This window comes from Bos taurus, chromosome 23 (assembly GCF_002263795.3).
Source record: "Bos taurus isolate L1 Dominette 01449 registration number 42190680 breed Hereford chromosome 23, ARS-UCD2.0, whole genome shotgun sequence".
Taxonomy (NCBI): domain Eukaryota; kingdom Metazoa; phylum Chordata; class Mammalia; order Artiodactyla; family Bovidae; genus Bos; species Bos taurus.
The window spans coordinates 16,365,546-16,386,992 of record NC_037350.1 but is presented as its reverse complement, the minus strand read 5'-3'; the positions used below and the strand labels follow the sequence as shown (position 1 = coordinate 16,386,992).

Here is a 21,447-nt window from a genome sequence, read left to right as displayed (position 1 = left end):
GCTTGTGTTCATTATGGAGTTTTCAAGTTTAAACTGGTTCCAATGGTCCTGCTTGGTATTTTTTTTTTTTTGGCTGTGCTGGGTCTTTGTTGCTTTTGCACAGGCTTTCTCCAGTTGCAGCGAGCGGAGGGTACTCTTTGTTGGGGTGCACAGGCAGTGGCTTCTGTTGTTGTGGAGCACAGGCTCTAGGCACCTGGGCTTCACTAGTCGCGGCTTACAGGCCCAGTACTTTTGCCTTGTGGGCCCTAGAGGAGGGACTCAGTAGTAAGTGGTGCACGGGCTAAGCTGATCTGCGGCATGTAGAATCTACCCGGACGAGGTATCAAACCCACGACCCCGACATTGGCTGGCAGACTTTTATCCACTCTGCCACCAGGAAAGTCCCCTGTTTTGTCTTCATTCTGAAGAGTAACCGGGACTATCTCTGAAAGAGGGAGGGCAAAGATTCATGAGAAAAGATTTTTGTTGCTTTGCAGTTCCATCCTTTATGTAGTAAATGAACATTATTCTTTATGCTCTTTATGTATGACATATTTAACAAGAAGAAAGAAAAGAAGAAGGAAGGGAGAAGGAAAAAGAGCTCAGAGTAGAGTCAGAATGATAAGGGAGATAGGTTAAGAAAACAAGGATCAGCTAATTCCTCAAAGAGCCAAGGTGTGCTTCATTCATTTCCTTGGGTAGGAAATGCAGGGAGAAGATCTCTTGGGTTCTTTTTTTTTTCCCCTTTATTTGTATAAATTCATTATTTTCATTCCATTAAAGGAAATAGTAAGGAAGAAAAACTAATCACTCCTAATTCAATTAACCTGTGCTATTCTCTTTATAATAGATTTACAGAGTCTAGACTTACATCCATTGGTTCAGTGGGAAAGATAGCCAGCTTTCCCCATCCTCTTCCAGAGATGCATCTTTCCTCTGCAGTTTGCTCTTCTTGGCTAGTTCAACATAATATCCTGCCTTGCTTCCTACTTGAAAAGTATGGCCAGGAACATGTCCGACGTGTCCTTTCTCTCTTGCCTTTCTATGTAATTTAACATCCTGAGTGATTCTAGCCTGAGAGCAGAAATCTCTCTTCCATCCACTTAAGTCATTCTCTTTTTGGCCACTAGGGGGAAACCACTGACTTGCGGCTACTCCACAGCGCCCCTCCTCAGGGTGTACACTTTGGGGTCATCTGAGGAGAAAGAGGTCCTTGACTAATTGGTTTATCCCTGCAGAGCTATTTTAAACATTTGTTTCTGTTTTTAGTGTCAAATCTTTCTTCTTCTTTCCTTTGATTTTCTCATATGCATATGTGCTCCTAATAGATTCTCTGATAGCCTCACAATCATCCACGTCCCTTTTCTCTGGGAACAATTGTCCTCAGATATTGTGCATATGAGGTATGAGTATGGTCATATTTCTGGTTGTCCGAATGTCCTCTCTTAGGCGGAGGGAGAACTTTGCAGCACATTCTATTCAGTGTCTCTGATGATGAAGAGTTGAAATCCTTTGAGGGTCCAAAGCTATTTAGAAGCTGAATCTTAGCTGTGAGAAGTGGTCTGACAACAAAATAGCAAGGCTGATTTTCCCCATAAGGCTCAGAACCTGGTCTCAGAGATCAGTCCCAGACTGGAGTTCAAACTTGGGTCTAGCAATGGGATAAGTGTTTTGTTTGCTGAGGTGACTACATTGGAAGGGAAAAAACAAAAATCATGTCCCATTGCTTTGTTCTCACATCTCGTATGCGTAGAGAAATACTCCTTTGATTTTTCCTTAGTGACTTAAAGAGGAATCTTAAAGAGTGTGTAGGTGGTGAGTCTAGTAGAATCAACACAGAAGGGAGCAAAGGAGATGCCAGGTTGAAGATTAGACCCTCTTACTGCCTTGACCTCACGCGCCTCTTATTCTAATCATGGAAACTTCCTTAGTATTCAGTGGACAGGAATTTGAGGACAAGATGGGTTTGTTCTTAAAACTCCTTGTACTTATGCATAGACCGTTTGGAGAAGTCTAATTGCATTATCATTGGGTATGTGCACTTAAAATTTTAATACAGATAGATAAATTACTCTCTCAAATGGCTGCAGAAACTTACAGTCTAAATATTCCAATTAAAAAGTGGGCAAAAGTGCTAGACAGACATTCACCAAAGAAGATATACAGATAACACATAAGCATATGAAAAGATGCTTTGCATCGTATGCCATTGGGAAATGCAAATTAAAACTAGCGAGATGCCACAACACACCTATTAAAATGGCTAAAATCCAGAACACTAACAACACCAAATGCAGCTAGGGTGTGGAGCAATGGGAACTTTCATTCATTGCTGGTGGGGATGCAAAATAGTACAGCTACTTCAGAAGATATTTTGGCAGGTTTTTACAAAGCTAAACATAGTCTCACCGTAGGATTCAGCAATTGCACTCCTAGATATTTACCCAAATGAGTTGAAAACTTATGTCTACACAAAAACTTGCAGACCAGAGTTTTGGTAGCAGCTTTATTTATAATTGCCCCAAATTGGAAGCAGTCAAGTTGCCCTCTAATAGGTGAATTGATAAACACACCATGATACATTCATATTAATGGAATATTATTCAGTGATAAATAGAAATGAGCTATTACCCCTGATTATTCATTGGAAGGACTGATGATGAAGCTGATGCTTCAATACTATAGCCACCTGATGTGAAGAGCCAACTCACCGGAAAAAAACTCTGATGCTGGGAAAGATTGAAGGCAAATGAGAAGGGGACGGCAGAGGATGAGATGGTTAGATAGCATCACCAACTCAATGGACGTGAATTGAGCAGACTCTGGGAGACAGTGAAGGACAGAAAAGCCTGGCATGCTGCAGTCCATGGGGTCACAAAGAGTCAGACACAACTTAGTGAATGAACAACAACATCAAGCCACAAAAAGATGGAGAAACATTAAGCGCATATTGTGAAGGGAAAGAAACCTGTCTGAAAAAGTTACATTCTGTATGATTCCAACAATATGACATGGAAAAGGTAAAACTGTAGAGACAGTAGCTGTCTGGGATTGGGCAGGGAGGGGAGGAAAAATGAAGAGGATATCTACGGCAGTGAGAACATTCTGTACAATACTGCTGCTGCTGCTGCTGCTAAGTCGCTTCAGTCGTGTCCGACTCTGGGCGACCCCATAGATGGCAGCCCACCGGGCTCCCCCGTCCCTGGGATTCTCCAGGCAAGAACACTGGAGTGGGTTGCCATTTCCTTCTCCAGTGCAGGAAAGTGAAAAGTGAAAGGGAAGTCGCTCAGTTGTGTCCGACTCTTAGCGGCCTCATGGACTGCAGCCCACCAGGCTCCTCCGTCCATGGGACTTCCCAGGCAATAGTACTGGAGTGGGGTGCCATTGCCTTCTCCACTGTACAATACTATATGACATAATAATGATACAATACTATACGATATTATATGATGGACTTCCCTGATGGTTCAGACAGTAAAGACTCTGCCCGCAATGCAGGAGACGGGGTTCAATCCCTGGGTTGGGAATATCCCCTAGAGAAGGGAATAGCAACCCACTCCACTATTCTTGCCTGAAGAATCCCATGGATGGAGGGGCCTGGCGGGCTATAGTCCATGGGATCGAAAAGAGTCTGACACGACTGAGCAACTAACACTAATATGATATGATGGTGGAAACATGCCATTATGCATTTAGCAAAACCCATAGAACCGTGCAACACAAAGAGTTAACCCTAATGTAAACTATGGACTTTAGTTAATAACATACCGAAGCTGACTCATCAGTTGTAATAAATGTATCACACAAGTGTAAGATGTTAAATATAGGGAAACTGGTTGGAGGAAAGGAGTATCTAGAAACTCTGTATTTTCTGTTCATTCTTTTGTAAACCTAAAACTGCTCTAGGAAATAGAATCTATTACTTAAAAATAACAATAAATTTACAGATTCATCAAGGATGTACATCTCATTTCTGTTATCTTTGTTTGCACTGGTGACAGAATTTTGACAGGTGTTCAATTTGATGGGTCAAGTATGGTCTTTTATTGTTGTTTTAATTGCGTTGCCCAATTGTTCTACTTAGATTGACATGTTTTCCAGATCCTTGGACTTTCCAGATTCACTTGTTATAAATCACCTGTTCATTTCCTTTGCCTGTTTTTTCACGTGATTGTTGATTTTTTAAGATGTGGAACTGTGGCTTTTTTTTTTTTTTAACATGTTGCAAATGTTTTCTCACAATCTGTCATTTGTTTTTCAACTTGGATAATGATCTCTTTTGTCCCATTTGTTGTTGTTTAGTTACTAAGTCCTGTCCAACTCTTTGCCACCCATTAGAATGTTTCAAATTTTGAAGGAGGTTAGCCTGGAAATGTGCTTCTGGGGAGACACATGATGTGATCCGAGCTAGACTTGCAGATGAAGCCCATTCCTCTGGCCAGTCTCGTCTTTTTTGCTCCTGATGCTCCAAGCTGAACCCAGAGCTCTCTGCTCCAGGCTGTCCATGGAGGCGCTTGTTGACCATGTTCTGAAACTGGCACGGCTTTATCTAATGGGATGAACCCGGCTAAAGAGATTAGCAGAATGTCTTGTGGATCCCACTTTTAATCTGCAGCCTTCAGGCTGTCCCTCTTTGGTTGGGAAGGGAGCTACAGCGACGACGGGGAGGACTGGCTCCTTCATGAGCTGTGACTCTGAGGTCCCTGCTCCCACTCGAGGGTTAACAGGGGTTAACAGGGGTCCCGGGCTAGGGGGCACAACATGGGCAGCCCCCAGAGCAGCTCCCTTCAGCTTGGACCGTCTGCACCTTTCCCAAGGCCCTGAGTCTTCAGCCTCTGGGCTTATTGAGGTCAGGAGTGACAGCTGTGCTGTGGGAGGCTACCTGGACTGCACCCTGCAAGTATGGCGCTGCTGAAAGTCAAATTTGACCAGAAGAAGCGGGTCAAGTTGGCCCAAGGGCTCTGGCTCATGAACTGGTTCTCCGTGTTGGCTGGTATCATCATCTTCGGCTTAGGGCTGTTCCTGAAGATTGAACTCCGGAAGAGAAGCGATGTGATGAACAATTCTGAGAGCCATTTTGTGCCCAATTCCTTGATCGGGGTGGGGGTGCTGTCCTGTGTCTTCAATTCTCTGGCTGGCAAGATCTGTTACGACGCCCTGGACCCTGCCAAGTACGCCAAGTGGAAGCCCTGGCTGAAGCCGTACCTGGCCGTGTGTGTCCTCTTCAACGTGGTCCTCTTCCTGGTGGCCCTCTGCTGCTTCCTCCTGCGGGGCTCGCTGGAGAGTACGCTGGCCCACGGACTCAAGAACGGCATGAAATTCTATCGGGACACGGACACCCCAGGCCGGTGTTTCATGAAGAAGACCATCGACATGCTGCAGATCGAGTTCAAGTGCTGCGGCAACAACGGCTTTCGGGACTGGTTTGAGATTCAGTGGATCAGCAACCGCTATCTGGATTTTTCCTCCAAAGAAGTCAAAGAGTAAGTGGCCTCCAGTCCTGGGGTCAGAGTGATGGGGGCACAGAGACCCCAGCCTCTGACTCCCCACTGTTCAGCCTTTTCCTCCCCATTGGGCGCTCTGGGTATACAACTTATTACTGGTGTGTGTGTGAGGGTGTACTTGATTGGACATACGGAATTGTCAATATGCTATCATTTTTTACCTATAAAATTAGCAGCATTGTACAGTTCAACCTAATGTTTGGCTAAGACGGGAAGACGGTGTCAAGTTATAGAAGCAGCTTGAATGCTGGTGGCCAGGGGAGACCCAGCCAGGACTGTGTCTGCTTCATACAGGAGAGATGGGTCACATATACTGAGCTGGTATCTGGCTGCTTGTCTCATTCACTCAAAGTGAATGGATTCAGTCCTGCAGGCATAAATTTCTGGGCTGTTTCCTTGTTTTCCAACTTTCAACCCTGAGCATCCATTCTCAAGGTGTTTGTCCCCAGATATGGTGGAAAGAGCAGAGGATGGGGGCCGTCAGGGGGTCTAAGCTGTAGCTTTGTCTCTACTGTTCATTAGACGGTGACCTTGGACGAGGCCTTTGACACCTTGGGCCCCCTGCTTGACCATCTCTCTCTTTTTAAAATTACTTATTGCCATCCTGGGTCTTCGTTGCTGGGCATGGGCTTTCTCTAGTTGCGGCAAGAGGGGTCTACTGTCCACTCTCTAGTTGAGGTGTGCAGGCTTCTCACTGTGTGGCTCTGTGTGGAGCACAGGCTCTGGAGTGCACGGGCTTCAGTAGTTGTGGTGCATGGGCTTGGTGGCCCCGCGGCATCTGGAATCTTCCCTGACTAGGGATTGAACCTGTGTCCCTTGCGTTGGCAGGAGAGTTCTTAACCACTGGACCACCAGGAAGTCCTATATATTTGCCCATCTTTTAAATGAAGGCACCAAAATACACAACCTTGGTGATTATCTCCTAGCTCTGTCTAGAGCCTGGCATACAATGGGTGCTCAATAAATGCCTGCTGGTGTTCACTACTTAAGTAATAATAGTGCAACTTGATAAAGTGTTTCTAAAATGTTCTTGGCTTGTGTAAAAGTAACATCCTGAGGGGGATGTAAGGGAATGTTCGAGAGGAGACTCTCACCCTTTGACCCTGGCATACCCCTATTCCCAGAGACCCACCATTAGAGCCTTGAGTCATTTTCCAGGGAAAGGTTGGCCGGCCCTGAGCCGGTGGCTCTCCCCCACCTCTTCTTTCTGTCCAACTCTCCTCATCCCCTGGTTGAGGCTAGGGGTTCAGTTGCTCCCCCAGGGAGTTTATCCTCTGAGTGAGGCTGGTGAGTCAGGGGGACAGGAGCTCAGGACACAGGCACACCTGCTGCAGGATGCGGGTGAAGCCCAGACAACACTGGTGAGCCCGAGGGAAGGGAAGTCAGAATGAAGGTCACTGCTTGGGACTGTATTTTCTCTGTCGGAGGGGATTACTTCTATAAATCCCTTTTCAAGGAGGCTTGTAAACCACTCTGCCCTTCCTAGGGGACAGGTCTGCAGAGACGGCACGAAGTGGCATGATTTATATATGTCGCCCCAGAAGGGTGTGAAGCCAGAGGGACAAGCAGAGTTCTGGGGGCTGGGGAGAGTGGGGAGAGTGGGAGTTGATGGTAGAACCAGCTTTTGTGGTGGGCAGCAAGGGGTTTCTCATCCTCTCTATCATTTTCCTTGAATGTCTTCTGCAGGGTCAGTCCTTGACAAGACTTACAGGATCTCCCTGTAATCCCCAAATCCCCTTCTGTCCCAGGGTAGAGCAACGTTCTAGGCCACTTCACTCCTAGCGGTCGGCATATCCAACTTGCTAGGCCAGCATTAAACTTGATCAAAATCACCTCAATGCCCCATACCAACTTATTGGTGTGAAACTATCCTAACTCCACTGACTTGGAAAAAATTTTCTCTGCTGCACATACACACACACACACATATGGTCACAACATTAAGAGAAACTGAACATCCCTAACTGAGCCTGGCACTTGTGGGCTCAGCCAAGCATGGACAGATGGTTGGTTTTGGGAGATTTCTCACAGGAATCTTTAAGGTCAACGGCTGGTTCCTGAAGGCTCCTGATCATGGAGATCAAGTGGAATAATGCAAGATGTTTTGCAAGAGTTTACAAGCCTTTGACCCACCCCCACCCCCTCACCCCAGCCTGTCCTGTTGCTATGTTGCTGGGGCTTTTGGGAGGAAAAGCATCCTTATTTGGTGGGCACAAAACCTTTCCTGGGGCGGCGGGGAGGGGGGGGGTTGTATTATTTTTAGTTGTTGTTATCTCTATTTCACAGAAATTTGAGCCTCAGAGAGGTTAAGGGATGTTTCAAAAATCTCACCAGGAATTAGCAAGCTGGGACTGGGGGCAGGGTGGGACAGATTATTGGAAAACAAACCAACCAGCTTTATGGACAGTATACTCCACACACCACACAACTCACCCATCTAAAGTGAGCAATTCAATGGTTTTTAGTATATTCACAGAGCTGTGCAACCAGGACTGAGGATGATTTTAGAACGTGTTCATCATCTTGCAGAGAAACCCTGCACTCTTCAGTGTTCACTCCGACCTCCCCTGCCCCCAAGTCCCAGCAGCCACTTTCTGTCTCTATCCACTTCCCTGTTCTGGCCACTTCATTATGAATGGACTAGTGTGGGATTTGTCCTCTGGGGTCCGGCTTCTTTGGTCAGTGCACTGTTTTCAGATTTCATCCATGTCGCAGCAGTATCAGTGCTTGTTCCTTCTTCTGCTGGGACACTGTCCCACTGAGGGGAGGTCCAGCTCTTGATTCTGCTCTTTCCACTCCACCCCGTAGGCGTTAGGTGAGTGCTTGTTCCCCCATGACTGAAACCTCTGGAGTGGGCCGGTTTGCCTCACGCTGTCCCTCCTCCTATCTCTGTCTTGTTCTTCCCTTCCTTCTCCAGAGGCACAGTGGGAGGTGTGACACAGGCTCAACAAACACCTGTGGATCGTGGTGGGATTCCTATCCTTCTATGCCTGGATCTCAGATCGTCATGAGGCCCCCAGAAGCCAGGACCCCCCTCCCAAGACTCCCTGTGGGCTGTGGCACCGGGACAGGACTGCGCTCCATTCTCCTGGGATTACTTTCTCTCTCCCTTCCCAGCTATACTGCACTTGCTGTATGCCAGGCTCTCTATGTATATTAACCCAATTAATCTCCACCACCCCGTCAGAGACTTTATTGTCATCTCTCAGGTGAGAAAACTGAGGCTCTCAGAGGTCAAGCGATTTGCCAAGGTTCCACAGGTGTCACTCAGCTGGCACACGGGCAGGGGAGGAGGCTGTTATAATTGGGGGAGGTCCTCAGGGGAGTCCGGGAATGCCGCCTCCCTCAGAGACTCTTGAGTTTTCAGAGCAAGGAATTGGGATATAGATTTGGAGTTCTTAACCAGAACTGCTTTTATTATTTTTGCATTTCAACTTTTATTATAGAAAATTTCAAGCATTCACAGAAGTAGAGAGATTATAAGAAATCCCCATGTACCTGTCACCTTACTTTGATAAATGTAAACATTCTCCCTTTCTCGTTCCATCACTACTGCCCTCGCTCCCCCAAAACACACATCCAAGTACTAACCAGGCCCGACCCTGCTTAGCTTCCGAGATCAGATGAGATCAGGTGCGTCCAGGGTGGTATGGCTGTAGACAAGAGATAAAGAGGATTTGTGTTTTTTTGCCTTTTTGTTTTTGTTTAATAGATGCACAATAGTAATCATGTCCACTAATATTCAGTATTCTCTGATTGTCTCAAGATGTCTTTTACAGTTGGTTTGTTCAAATCAGGATCTAAATCACACCTTGCATTTGGTTGTTAGGAGACCTAACAACCTTTCTTACTCTTAATGTTACCTTTGTCATGCCATGTGCATCTTGGAGGAAGTCAGCCACTTGTCCTGCAGAATTCCTCACATTCTGAGCTTGGGTCGTCGCAGCCAAGAGCTGTCGTCATCCAGCGTCTTCTGTCTCCTTTGTTCCTGTGTAAACCGGCAGTAGGGCTAAGGTGTGGCTGGATTCAGGTTGTTTTGGCAAGAACACCTAGCAGGGTGCTGCTATGGCACCAGGTGAGACATGACGTCTTCAACCAGTTTATAATAATAATTTTTTTTCGTTCACACCACTGGCATGTGGGGTCTTAATTCCCCGACCAGGGATGGAACTGTGCCTTCTGCAGTGGAAGCATGGAGTCTTAACCACTGAACCACCAGAGAAGTCCCTATACTCATTCCTTCAAGGTTTCTTCCTGTTTTCATGACGAGCTGCTTCAGGGTCTTGGGATGAGAAGCAGAGCATGAAGAAGCTCAGAGGCCTTGGCACTGCCAGCCTGAGGGAACTGTAAGCCAGGAAGGCCTGGCCTGGGGCCCTCAGTCTGAGGGAGAAGCTGGCACTGAGCTCTTGCACTTTACTGTCCTTTCCACGGAACCCACAGGACAGTAAACTCTTCCTAAACAATTAAGAGGTATCTCAAAAATTCTCGACCTTGGCTAGGAGATCCCTGAGGGCAGGGCCGTGTCTCCCCTCAGCCCGGGGGTCCCTGAGGCTGGGCCGTGTCTCCCCTCAGACTGGGGCTCCCTGAGGCAGGGTTGTCTCTCCCCTCAGACTGGGGCTCCTTGAGGCGGGGCCTGGACTCCCCTCAGACTGGGGCTCCTTGAGGCGGGGCCGTGACTCCCCTCAGACCGGGGCTCCCTGAGGCGGGGCTGTGTCTCCCCTCAGACTGGGGCTCCCCGAGTACCAGTCTGTTTCTCCCGCTGAGACTGGATTCTCTGGCGCAGGTCTAGATCTCTCATCGGGTCAGTTCTCCCTGAAAGCAGTGCAGTGTCTCCTCTCAGAATGGGGCTTCCTTGGAAAAGGCTGGGTCCCCTCCTCTCCCCCTGCCCTTCAAAGAAATACTAATACTGCACTTGCTGTATACCAGGTTCTCTATGTGTATTAACCCAATTAATCTCCACCACACCACTGTCAGAGACTTTACTGTCATTTCTCATGTGAGAAAACTGAGGGTCTCAGAGGTCAAGCGATTTGCCAAGATTCACAGGTGTCACTCAGCTGGCACACGGGCTGGGAATTGACTCTTATCAGTTTACACTCCTGGATCCCTCCTCTCCCCTCCCATGCTTGTTTTCATATGGTGTTCCTTATTGATTTGTTAATTCGCCTACTAAATTATATTGTTTTTTCCAGGAAAATTCCAATGTGATGATTTTCCCATATTGTATCTTGGCTGTGAGAGAGTGAGCTAGAACAAAGCCTTACCTTAATCGAGACCCCTACAACTCTTGGTGAGCCCTGAGCAGAGATTTGTAGCCTGGGAAATACTCTGATATAAATAGCCAGCTCACCAACTAAGGAGCTCTCCTCTGCCTGACTTTGTCTTAAGAGGGTGAGTGAGTGGAGCCTTAATCTGTGGTTGGAACCAGGGCGAGTGCTAAGTAAACAAGACAGTACTCCTGAGGGAGTGGGAGGGCTAGTTGCAGAGATATGGGACCCCAAGAGGTCCTAGGCTGGGGGAACCCCAATGTCAATCAAGCCAGGGCTGCCCTCCCGTAGGCCCCAGTATGCCTCGGCGGTGATGAGACAGGTCTGTAGGCCTTACCCCACTTGAGGAAGACATGGGGCGTGCACAGGAGAGATGATGGTAGACAAGGAAGGGCTCCTGGGACAGGGAGCAGTGGCGAGAACTCATACCTTTCTAGGGAGTTTAGCTAGAAAAGGGCTTCCCTGGTAGCTCAACTAGTAAAAAATCTGTCTGCAATGCGGGAGACCCCAGTTCGATTCCTGGGTCAGGAAGATCCCCTGGAGAAGGGATAGGCTACCCACTCCAGTATTCTTCGGCTTCCCTGGTGGCTCAGTTGGTAAAGAATCCACCCACAATGCGGGAGACCTGGGTTCGATCCCCGGGTCGGGAAGATCCCCTGGAGAAGGGAATGGCTACCCACTCCAGTATTCCGGCCTGGAGAATTCCATGGACTGTACAGTCCATGGGGTCACAAAGAGTTTGACATGAATGAGTGACTTACACTTCTCTAGCTAGAAAGAGCCAACAGGCGGGAAGGCACTGGAGACTCTGAGGAAACTCTGAGAGGAGAGGTGGGAAACTGCTGTGGGCTGGTCTTCCACTTCCTGTGTAACTTGGGTGAGGGCTTGCCCTGCTCTGGGCCCCATTTCCTCCTTGGTAGAACAGTCCGGTGGGCTGCAGGGTCCCCCCAGATGGCCTAGAGTGGGGAGGATCCAGCATTCTCTCAGAGCCTGTGTCCTGGGCATCCGCTGACTGCCGCACCTCACCCTCCCCACAGTCTCTGATTGTCCCACCTCACACAGTCTACAGCTCACATGTGCAGATTTGGGACTCAGAGGCCAGCTCTCTGCGCTCTAACCCATTGCCCTCCATGGAGATGCTGCGGCTGGCCTAGGTGGGAGTGGGTTCTAGGGGTTGCCTGCAGGTCAGAAAGAGGGACAAATAGCATCTGTGTTTGGGGACCAGGGCTGTGGGGGCAGCTGGCCCCTCAGGATGGGGCTGGGAGCCCCAAGGTGAAGGTTGCTGCTCCAGTTCCCCCACTGGGACCACCCCGGCCAGTAGAGCCTGGTGCCACACAGGGCTGTTCAGACGGCTGCTCCCAGGCACTCACCTGCTCCAGGCAGGTGAGCTTCAGCAGTGACCCCTCCTGTCCCTGGACAGATGCCACCCAGCGCCAGCTGAGGGCCAGCGGGGAGCTCTGCCCTTGAGGGCTGGGTCACAGCAGGGGCTCCCCTCTTCTCCACAGCCGGCAGGGCCCATGCCACCCGCTCATGCGTGGCTGCTCCCCAGCAGACTAGAGTGGTCTATTCCACCCTCACAGCTGCTCCCTGAGGACACACAGGGCTCCTGCGAAAGCTCTTGTTCAGTCACACAGCCCAGCCCTGGCCCAGGAGTCCACATTTCCTGCACAGTTAATATGTACCAGGCACTCTTCTAAGCCTTTTTACAGGGATTCCTTCACACAATCCTCATGTCAAGTTCATTTTACAGATAAGTAAGCTGAGACCCACAAGGGTAAGGTGGTCCAGAGGGATGGATCTGGAGTAAACTAAGGCTGTCCTGCTCTTATCATGGTCCTAGTCCTAGACAACCTGTGCATCCAGGGCCAGCTGTACTGTGGGTCCTGTCCATGAAGTAGAGGCCAGGGACTGCAGGGCAGGTGGAAATATTGCCGCCATGACCCAGGCGCGGATTGTTCTGGAACCAAGGCCACACCGTGCAGTATGGTATGGTCTTAACCATACCGATCAGCAGACAGTTCACTGAAAAGAAACGACAAATGGATCTTAAAACATATCAAAAGATTCCCAATTTCACTTATAACGAGAAAAAAAAAAAAGAAACTTAGAACAACTTTGGAGATATTATTTTTCATCTATCAGGTTTTGGCAAAGATCAAAAACAGGACTTGTGTGGGTGTGGCCAGTGGAGATGTCACTGTATAATCCCCCAGAGGAGACAGACAGCAGAGCTTGGGTGCAACCACAGATGGGCCCTGATGCAGAGACGCCTCTCCTAGCAACTGATGCTCTAGATATAGTCCCAGTATGTGAACTGACCCCATCCCTGCTTGTATTAACATGAAACTGGGAGAATCCCCAATGTCCATCAGTAGGGAACTTGATAGTACCCCATGGGCTATCTGCACACTGGGGATACCATGCACCTCATTAAAACCTGGAGAACTCTCCCCCATGACAGATATAAAAGATCTCCAAGGTATTGTTAAGGGAAAAAATGATGGTTTAAGGCAGTGTCAATATAATGTGACCATTTGGGTAAAAACAAAACAAACAGGAAGAATTTTTGCAAATTCTGAATTTGCTTGTCCATGTGTGAGGCCTCTGTAGAAGGACAGAGCTGGCCACAGTGAAGGCACTTGGAGGCCAAGAAACAAGAGAGTGGGAGGATTTTTTCAATCAAGGAGATATTATTTAGAAGCTAAACATTAACATGTTTTTTCCTGGCCGAGTGGCATGCAGAAACTTAGTTCCCTGACCAGGGATCAAACCCATGCCCCCTGCAGGGGAAGAGTGCAGTCTTAACCACTGGACCTCCAGGGAAGTCCCTGAACATCTTTTAATTTTTTTAAAAAAATATTTATTTATCTGGCCGTGCCAGGTCTTAGCTGTGGCACTTGGGGTCTTCAATCTCTGTTGTGGCAGGTGGGATCTAGTTCCTTGATCAGGGATTGAATCCAGGCCCACTGCCTTGGGAGTACAGTCTTAACCACTGAACCACTAGAGAAGTCCTTGAACATCTTTTTAAGAGTATAATTAATTACCATTTCAACGAACATTGGAAATAACTTCTATTATGAGCAACTACATGCTCCCTATTCTTATGTTGTAAAAGTCTGCTGTTATTATGTAATAATGCCTTGCAATTAAAAAAAATAAACTTTAAAAAATTTTTTATTCAAGATAATGTGCACATAATTAAGTGTGCAAATCTTAAGTGCACAGAGACAGCTACATAAACTTTTTTTTTTTTTTTAATTTTTCGCTGCACAATGAGGCTTGCAGAACCACAGTTCCCTGACTAGGGATTGCACCTGTGCCCCCTGCAGTGAAAGTGCAGAGTTTTAATCACTGGACCACCAGGGAAGTCCCCGCCCCTTTTGAATCCACATAAATGCATGGTGTGCTCTAACCAAATATAAATTAATAGAGAAATGTTAAAGTTGTGCAAACTGTGTCCTTCAGGTGAATAAGGCTCTTCCACCCAGCGGGGAAGGGTGGGGCAGAGCTCATTGTGGATGGAGAGAAGCCATGGGCAAAGACTCATTCCTTGCCCCTACTGCAAAGGCCCAGGGCCAGAGCAGGCCTTCTGGAAACATCTGCTAGACAGAACTGATCTGGCCAGAGGGGGCGTCGATTGGTCCCCAGAGCTGTAAGGGGGAGATGAAGTTAGAGAAGGGGCTGGGGGCTAATGTTGATGGTCACAAATGCCAGGCAGAGCCTTGTCTCACACTTACAACCTTTCCTGCGGCTCTCATCCTACCAGCCTGGCACGGCTTCAAGAAATCACTGCATGCCAGGCCCTGGCAGCACATAGAGTTGTTGGGTGATTTTTTTTTGCATAAATCTTTATTTTGGACTTTATAAAAACCGATGTGGTGCTCCATAGACTGGGGTCAAATGTTGTCTACAGTGAAACATCCATGTTCTGACACACATAATAGCTTCCAGGAGTACAGTGCTCATGTTGATCTTGTGTTCAGTTGGGTTAAAACAACGGGCAATAAAAGAATGAACACATTCCTCATGTATGTGATTCACTCTTGTCTAAATGCCCCGTCCTATGACTTCCGTCCTATCTACACTGCTAGTTATCCCAGGATCTTGAAGAAACACTGAACCTCTAATAGGCTACCCTCTGGCAGATCAGTACAGTGAACAGCACTCTGGATCTCAGTTTTACCAAACATTGCTCAGAGGCTTCCAGGGCATTTCAGGATCAGCAGGTCCATAGAATCCTTGAAATGTCTTGTAAGATTTTGTCGAATCTCCATTGCTATACAAGGGCTAGAATACATATGTTCCTTATTTACTTGCTTCTTGGTTTATCATCTGTCTCAACCCTGTGAACATAAGCTCCAGGAAGCTGGGGCCTTGGCTTTCTGGGCCACTCCTCCATCTTCAGCAGCTGGAATAGTGGCTGGCATGTAGCTGATGAACAGCAAATTAGTTCTCGAGAAGAATGAGTGAATGAATATCCCAGATTTTTAGAGATGAGGGATGAGAGAAACTGGCATCTGCTGAGAAGTCCAGGAGGCCAGTCTCAAGCCATCTATCTGTTTCTTCTGCAGTCGCATCAAGAGCAATGTGGACGGGCGGTACCTGGTGGACGGTGTCCCCTTCAGCTGCTGCAACCCCAACTCACCGCGGCCCTGCATCCAGTACCAGCTCACCAACAACTCTGCGCACTACAGCTACGATCACCAGACGGAGGAGCTCAACCTGTGGCTGCGTGGCTGCAGGGCCGCCCTGCTGAGCTATTACAGCAACCTCATGAATACTACAGGCGCTGTGACGCTCCTCGTTTGGCTCTTTGAGGTAGGCCCTGGTCAATGAGGGGGCAAGACAAGAGGGGCTCACCTGCCCCACTGGGGTTCACAGGGTGGAGCTGGGCCCGGGACCCCCTCCTGGGAACCAGCCCTCTGCCGGCATGCAGGCAGCCCCAGGCTTGAACACTGGCACTTCCACTTTTTGTTTCTGTCCTACCACTTAAAGAAGAGTTGAAATTCATAGCACATAAAATCAATCATTTTAAAGTGAACAATTCGGAGGCATTTGGTACATTCACAGTGTTGTGCGACTACCACCTCTACCTTGTTCCAAAATACTTCCACCACCCCCTCAAAAAAACCTCATAATCATTATGCAGTCAGACCCCTCCAGCCCTCCCGCTAAGCCCCTGGCAACCACCCATTTCTGTTCTGTCCTTGTGGCTTTATCTATTCTGGACATTTCATATAAATGGAATCATGTAATATATGACCTTTCATGTCTGACTTCTTTCACTTTGGATGTTTTTGAGGTTCATCCTGTGTCTCCACTTTTTGCACCTGAGGTCTCAGAAACTTATTTAACCTCTCTGTTACAGGGGGCTGACAGCACTTAGCTCTGGGGCTACTGAGAGGCAACAGGAGTTACAGGCACATTGATTTGTGCTTCTCTTGAAATTCTGGTAGCACTTTACCTGGTATTCTGATTATCTGTAGGTTCATTTTCCATCACCTATTAGGTTTAATACCTCTCTGTAGCTGCAGGGCTTGGGATGTAGCAAGCCCTCATTCATTCATTTGTTGAAGAAATAATTCTCAAACACCTGAGTGTTGGGCGCTGTCCTCGGTGCTGAACAAGAGCCCATGTCAAGGAGGGGTAAGCTGAGGTAGTACAGAGGGTGACTCATGGGCTCTTGCTTTGAGCTGACAGCAGGAAACCCATCCTCCAAAAGCTAAATTACAAAGCCAGGGATATTAGGGAGGAAACTGCCCATCAGAGAAGATTCACTGAAAGTTCCCTTTAACTAAGTCTATCTTTAGTGCTGGGCTTCCCTGGTGGCTCAGAGGTTAACGCGTCTGCCTGCAATGCGGGAGACCTGGGTTCAATCCCTGGGTTGGGAAGATCCCCTGGAGAAGACAATGGCAACTCACTCCAGTATTCTTGCCTGGAGAATCCCATGGATGGAGGAGCCTGGTGGGCTACAGTCCACGGGGTTGCAAAGCGTCGGACACGACTGAGCGACTTCACTTCACTTCACTTTAGTGCTATGGAAATTCACAGGTAGGTGTGCTCTCGTCTGAGACACACCACTTCTAACTCACCATGTCACACCACAGGGGTTGAACTGCCTGTTGAGGGGGGATGAGACGGGGAAGGAGGCCTTCTTCTCACACTGAGGCAAACGCAAGCATATTCATGGAGATTTACTAGTCCCTGGCTCCTTAAGGCAGTCTTAGGAATGAGTCTTAGGAACGAATGGGTACAATGAGGAGAAAAGGTTAGAAGGTAGAATGAGGATAGGTTGGAAGATCGCATCCCTTGAAAACCCATGAAAAGAAGACTGAAAGGGTAACTTAAGTCAGTGGGAAAATGGAGTTCCACTGGCTGCCTCTCCACTTATCCACTTTTCCAGAAATCTAGCGACTGCTTAAGAAGAGGAACAGTTCGCTGGGTACAGGGAGTTTGCATGCCCCTGACTTTTGCTTGAGGCTTTTAGTGGCAGACTCTGCGATAGGCACAAGGGTGGCTGAGTTGATAAGATTCTGCTCTCAGCCTTGCCCTCCTGGGTTTCACAATCCAGTGAGGATATGACACCTCAATACTAACACTAGTGCAAAATTCATAGTGTGGCAGGAGGCCTTCTTGAGGAAAGAAGGAAAGAATCAGAATGGGCATGTGGGTACCAGGAGGACTTCCTGGAGGAAGGATTTTTTCACTGTAAAAATATCTTATTAAACTTTCAGTCAACAATAATTATAACAAAACCCTAAAACTGCTAGTTACTATTACCATGCACTATCATAATTATAGAATACTCCCAGAGCATTCATTCACAGATGTCTACTGAGGCCCTACCACCATGGGGTGCCCTTCTGGGGCTGCAACAGCAGGCGAACAAGCCGCTTCAAGGCCACTCCTGCCCTCAGGGGGTGGATGTTCTCTGTTAGCGGGCCTAGGCCTCTCACAGAGTTCGTTATACTATCAAAGGAAGAGTGCAAGCAAAGCAGGAATTTGTGTAGAAGCAAGTGGCCAACACAATACAGGGTGAGAAGAGTAGAAAGAATACTTACCACGCTGTCTAATAACCAACTACAGCTGCCACACTCCACACACACTGAAGTGTCACAGCACGCCCATGGAACAGGCGGTACTTCATCTGAAAATCTGCAAATGAGACAAGTAAACTGAGGCTTCCTGGTCACGTGGCTGGCTAGGTGCCAGGGCTGAGGCTTGAATCCAGGCATTCTGGCACCAGAGTCTGTAGCAGTGACTGCCAGTGAACAAATTCAAACCAATCACCCACTCATCCCCATACTAATCAGAATAACAGAAATAGAGGGAAACCATCTATTACCTTGTTTGCAGGTAAAAGATGACTTTTTATTTTGTCCAGCAAATAGTTGCTGAGCACCCAATATGTACCAAGCAGTGTGCTAGAAATGAGGTGGGGGTGGGCACAGAGAAGGAGCCCAGGATTAATGCCCCCCAGGACAGGGGAGACCCAGGGGAGGGGCACCCCTAATACTCTAGGTAGAGAAAACGGCACATGGTAAAACTGGAAAGGAGAAAGGCTGCGGTGGGCAGGATCCAAAGAACCCTGGAGGGACTGGCAAGGGAGAACAGGGTCACAGGTGAGGCAGGGGCAGCGGGAGGTGTTTTGAGCACTCAGGCATGGCTGGGGCAGGCAGGCCCTCGTCAACTCAGACCCAACAGAGCCTTGTCTGAAGGGCCCCCGTGGCTTCTGGGTGACGCCTGCCCCTGCTACTTCCCTGCTCCTGTAAGTCTCCTCTCCCCACACCAGGTGACCATCACTGTTGGGCTACGCTACCTGCACACGGCGCTGGAAGGCATGGCCAACCCCGAAGACCCTGAGTGCGAGAGTGAGGGCTGGCTTCTGGAGAAGAGCGTGCCGGAGACCTGGAAGGCCTTTCTGGAGAGTGTGAAGAAGCTGGGCAAGGGCAACCAGGTGGAAGCCGAGGGCGAGGACGCAGGCCAGGCCCCGGCGGCAGGCTGACGGCCCTGCGGCCCCCTCCCCTCTGCACACTGAAAAGTAGTGGACTCCAGGAACTTCGGATACCCCCCGGATCCCATCAGAATCTCCCAAAGAGGGCGGCCGTCTCACAGAGGCTCTTCTGGATGTGGGATTTAATATTCAGGGCCCCTAAAAACTTCTGTGGAATGAATGTCTCACTGTGAGTGCATGAGTCCTGCTCAGCCCCACCGCCCTGGATGCACCTTCACGGTGGGCTCATGGAGGGCCTCTCAGCAGGTGACTCTGTGGTCACAGGAATTCGGTTCCACCCGGGGGCTACTAGCCACAGCTGAGGGCTGCTGTCCTTTCACACGCCGGCCGTTCTGGTGAGCTCCAAGTTGCGTCATTCTATATCCCAAGTGTCACTTGGTGCATAAGCCCAGGAATTTGAAAAACGTATTGGACATGCTGTCAGTTTTTTCAAATGCAAAGACTGAGAGGTCAGCCATTTTACTAATTATAGATGGTGAGGGACAGTTATATTTTTTTAAGAGTAATGGTCTCTCCAAAGCACTGAGGGCTCCAAAGAGGAATTCTCAATCATGAGGCAAGAGCATTTAAAGAGAAGGGATTATATCCCCCAGCAAAAACACAGCTTTTGTGTCACCTTCACAAGCCCTCAGCACTTAGCCAGGAGTGAGCCACAGGCTGAGGGAGTGGGGCTGCTGCAGGTTCCAGATAACGTGCCGGCTGACCTCCTTGGGCTTGTCCGCGGAAGCGCCGGGTCTGCGGCAAAGGAGCAACAATGAGACAAGAGTCCACTGTTTGGAGACCGAGCCTCACCCGCAGTGGACCCAGGGATGCCCAAGAGGTGCTGTGACAGCCCCTGGGCAACACGAGCCATCCACAGTGGAGGGTGGGGTCCTCTGCAAGCTCTGCCCTGCTTCTTCCCCCACATATCCATCCTGCAAAGGGTACTTCCCGAACACCTGTGCGTTAAAAGATTCTTTGCAACTTCTCCTCTTCCCATGCTAGTAACTACGAAAGAAGTTTTCACTTCCCTCCGCAAACAAGAAAGAAGCTTTAAGGGGAAGGAGGGAATGATTTCATTGCTGTCCTGAGTCTTCAGTGTGGAGATAGTAAGACTTCTGGTGCTGCGTGGGCTATGTGCTGGGGCTTGAACTCTCCCAGACCAGATCAAAGATGTTTGAATATCCTGTCAGACTTTGGTCCCAGGTTGAATTCAATTAGACTTCTGAGTGTGGAGACCAAGCAAGGGATGATCCATGTGGGCAACACTGAGGGAGTCAACCTCTCGGATGAGGGTCCCGGAGCTCTCCCCTCCCAGGGGTGCTGAGAACCATCCAGAAAATGCCACTCCAGGCCCACATGCTTGACGATGCTGTTGACAGCTGTACAATAGACATTAAAAATTATATTATACAAAAATCACCTTTGTTAAATGCCTGTCTTAAATGTATGTGCTAAATGTGTTTAGCACAGGAACCCAGATTCTTGCTCATACTTGCTAACAAAACCAAACGAATCCTGACACTGAATGGAGGCACTCCTCACGATCAGGGAGCTGTCTCAACAGCTTGGGTGTCACCTCACCTCTGATCTGCGAGAACAGGGGCCATCAGGTTATCCAAATAATCTCAACATTTCCTAGTATTTGGACCAGAACGGAATTCAGTATTTTAGTATGTGGAATCTCAATTTAGGGATTTAAGCGAAAGTTCCAAATCTGCCCCCCTCCACCCCCCCGCACCCAACCACCACTCTGGTCAGAATTTGAGTGCTGTTGAGAAGATGAAGGGTTGAACAGACTCTACAATAAATATCAGCTGATTCAGAGCAGACTGTGTAGGGAGCCCGGAGCTGGTGTACTGAATTAAGATCATGCAGATGACAATCTGGAGGAGGAGGAGGCAAAAGACACAATGCAGGAAGCTCCCTCAGCATCCTACGTCCCACATTGGGAAAGTGATACCACTGGAGGCAGTGCGCTCATACAAAGGGAGTAAATTCACAAAGTCTCTTACTTACAGGTCCCAGAATAGAAAGGGGTGGGGTGGGGTTGGGGCTGTGGACTGAGCCAGTGGGAGGGCGGTCTTTCATCCCAGGTCAGGCGAGCAGGAGACAGAGAACAGGGCAGTGAGCACCCATTACGTAAGAGGTGGTTGGGCTAGGCTCCATCTGGAATGTTTAAAAGGAGCCTTAGGAAAAGCTAAGTAGGAATACTGGGGGAGGGAAACCTAAGCTCAGGTCTTTGAATGTCCTGAGCTGGGCTGTCACACAGCAAAATGCATAGGCAGCAACTCCCGATAGCTGCTTTCTCAGCATACAGACTGCATCTCTGACTGAGGCAGTATGCCATCCTCACAGTCGTCTCAGGTAGCTGCCAGAGGAAACTGCCCATCTTGTTTGGTCCTCTGTAAGTGCCCAGCAGGACTGGGACCAGCTTTTTCCTGTGTCTAACCTCAGTCTTTCTTTGGGCCAGTGTAAGTTCATTTCTCCCAAGGGACTCTGCTTTTCAAATCTTGTCAGACTAACCCTGGGGGAAGGTGAGAGATACAGACAGTATCTTAGAATTTCTGTTTTTAAAACAACTACTCCACAGTGAAGGAGCAGTAACAGCTATTCCGAACATTTAATAGGTGTCTTAATATCTGTGGCCTCAGCTCAAGACCACACAGTCTCCTGCAGCATTTTCAAGCCTAGGACTGAGCCA

At 48.5% G+C, this 21,447-nt stretch overlaps 2 protein-coding genes across 2 annotated transcripts in view; one reads left to right on the top strand and one right to left on the bottom strand.

Annotated features, from left to right (window-relative positions):
• Nucleotides 1-4,881: 4,881 nt before the first annotated feature.
• Nucleotides 4,882-19,027, top strand: PRPH2 (peripherin 2). The gene is made up of 3 exons (NM_001166487.1): nt 4,882-5,462; nt 15,322-15,568; nt 18,543-19,027. The coding sequence occupies exons 1-3, from the start codon at nt 4,882-4,884 to the stop codon at nt 18,753-18,755; spliced, it is 1,041 nt and encodes a 346-aa protein (NP_001159959.1). The 3' UTR covers nt 18,756-19,027.
• A 163-nt stretch (nt 19,028-19,190) lies between these two features.
• Nucleotides 19,191-21,447, bottom strand: part of UBR2 (ubiquitin protein ligase E3 component n-recognin 2) — a 112,366-nt gene continuing 110,109 nt past the window's right edge. Inside the window, exon 48 of the transcript XR_009492471.1 lies at nt 19,191-20,125. The gene's annotated coding sequence lies outside the window, so the exon portion shown is untranslated. The remainder of the gene's footprint in view (nt 20,126-21,447) is intronic.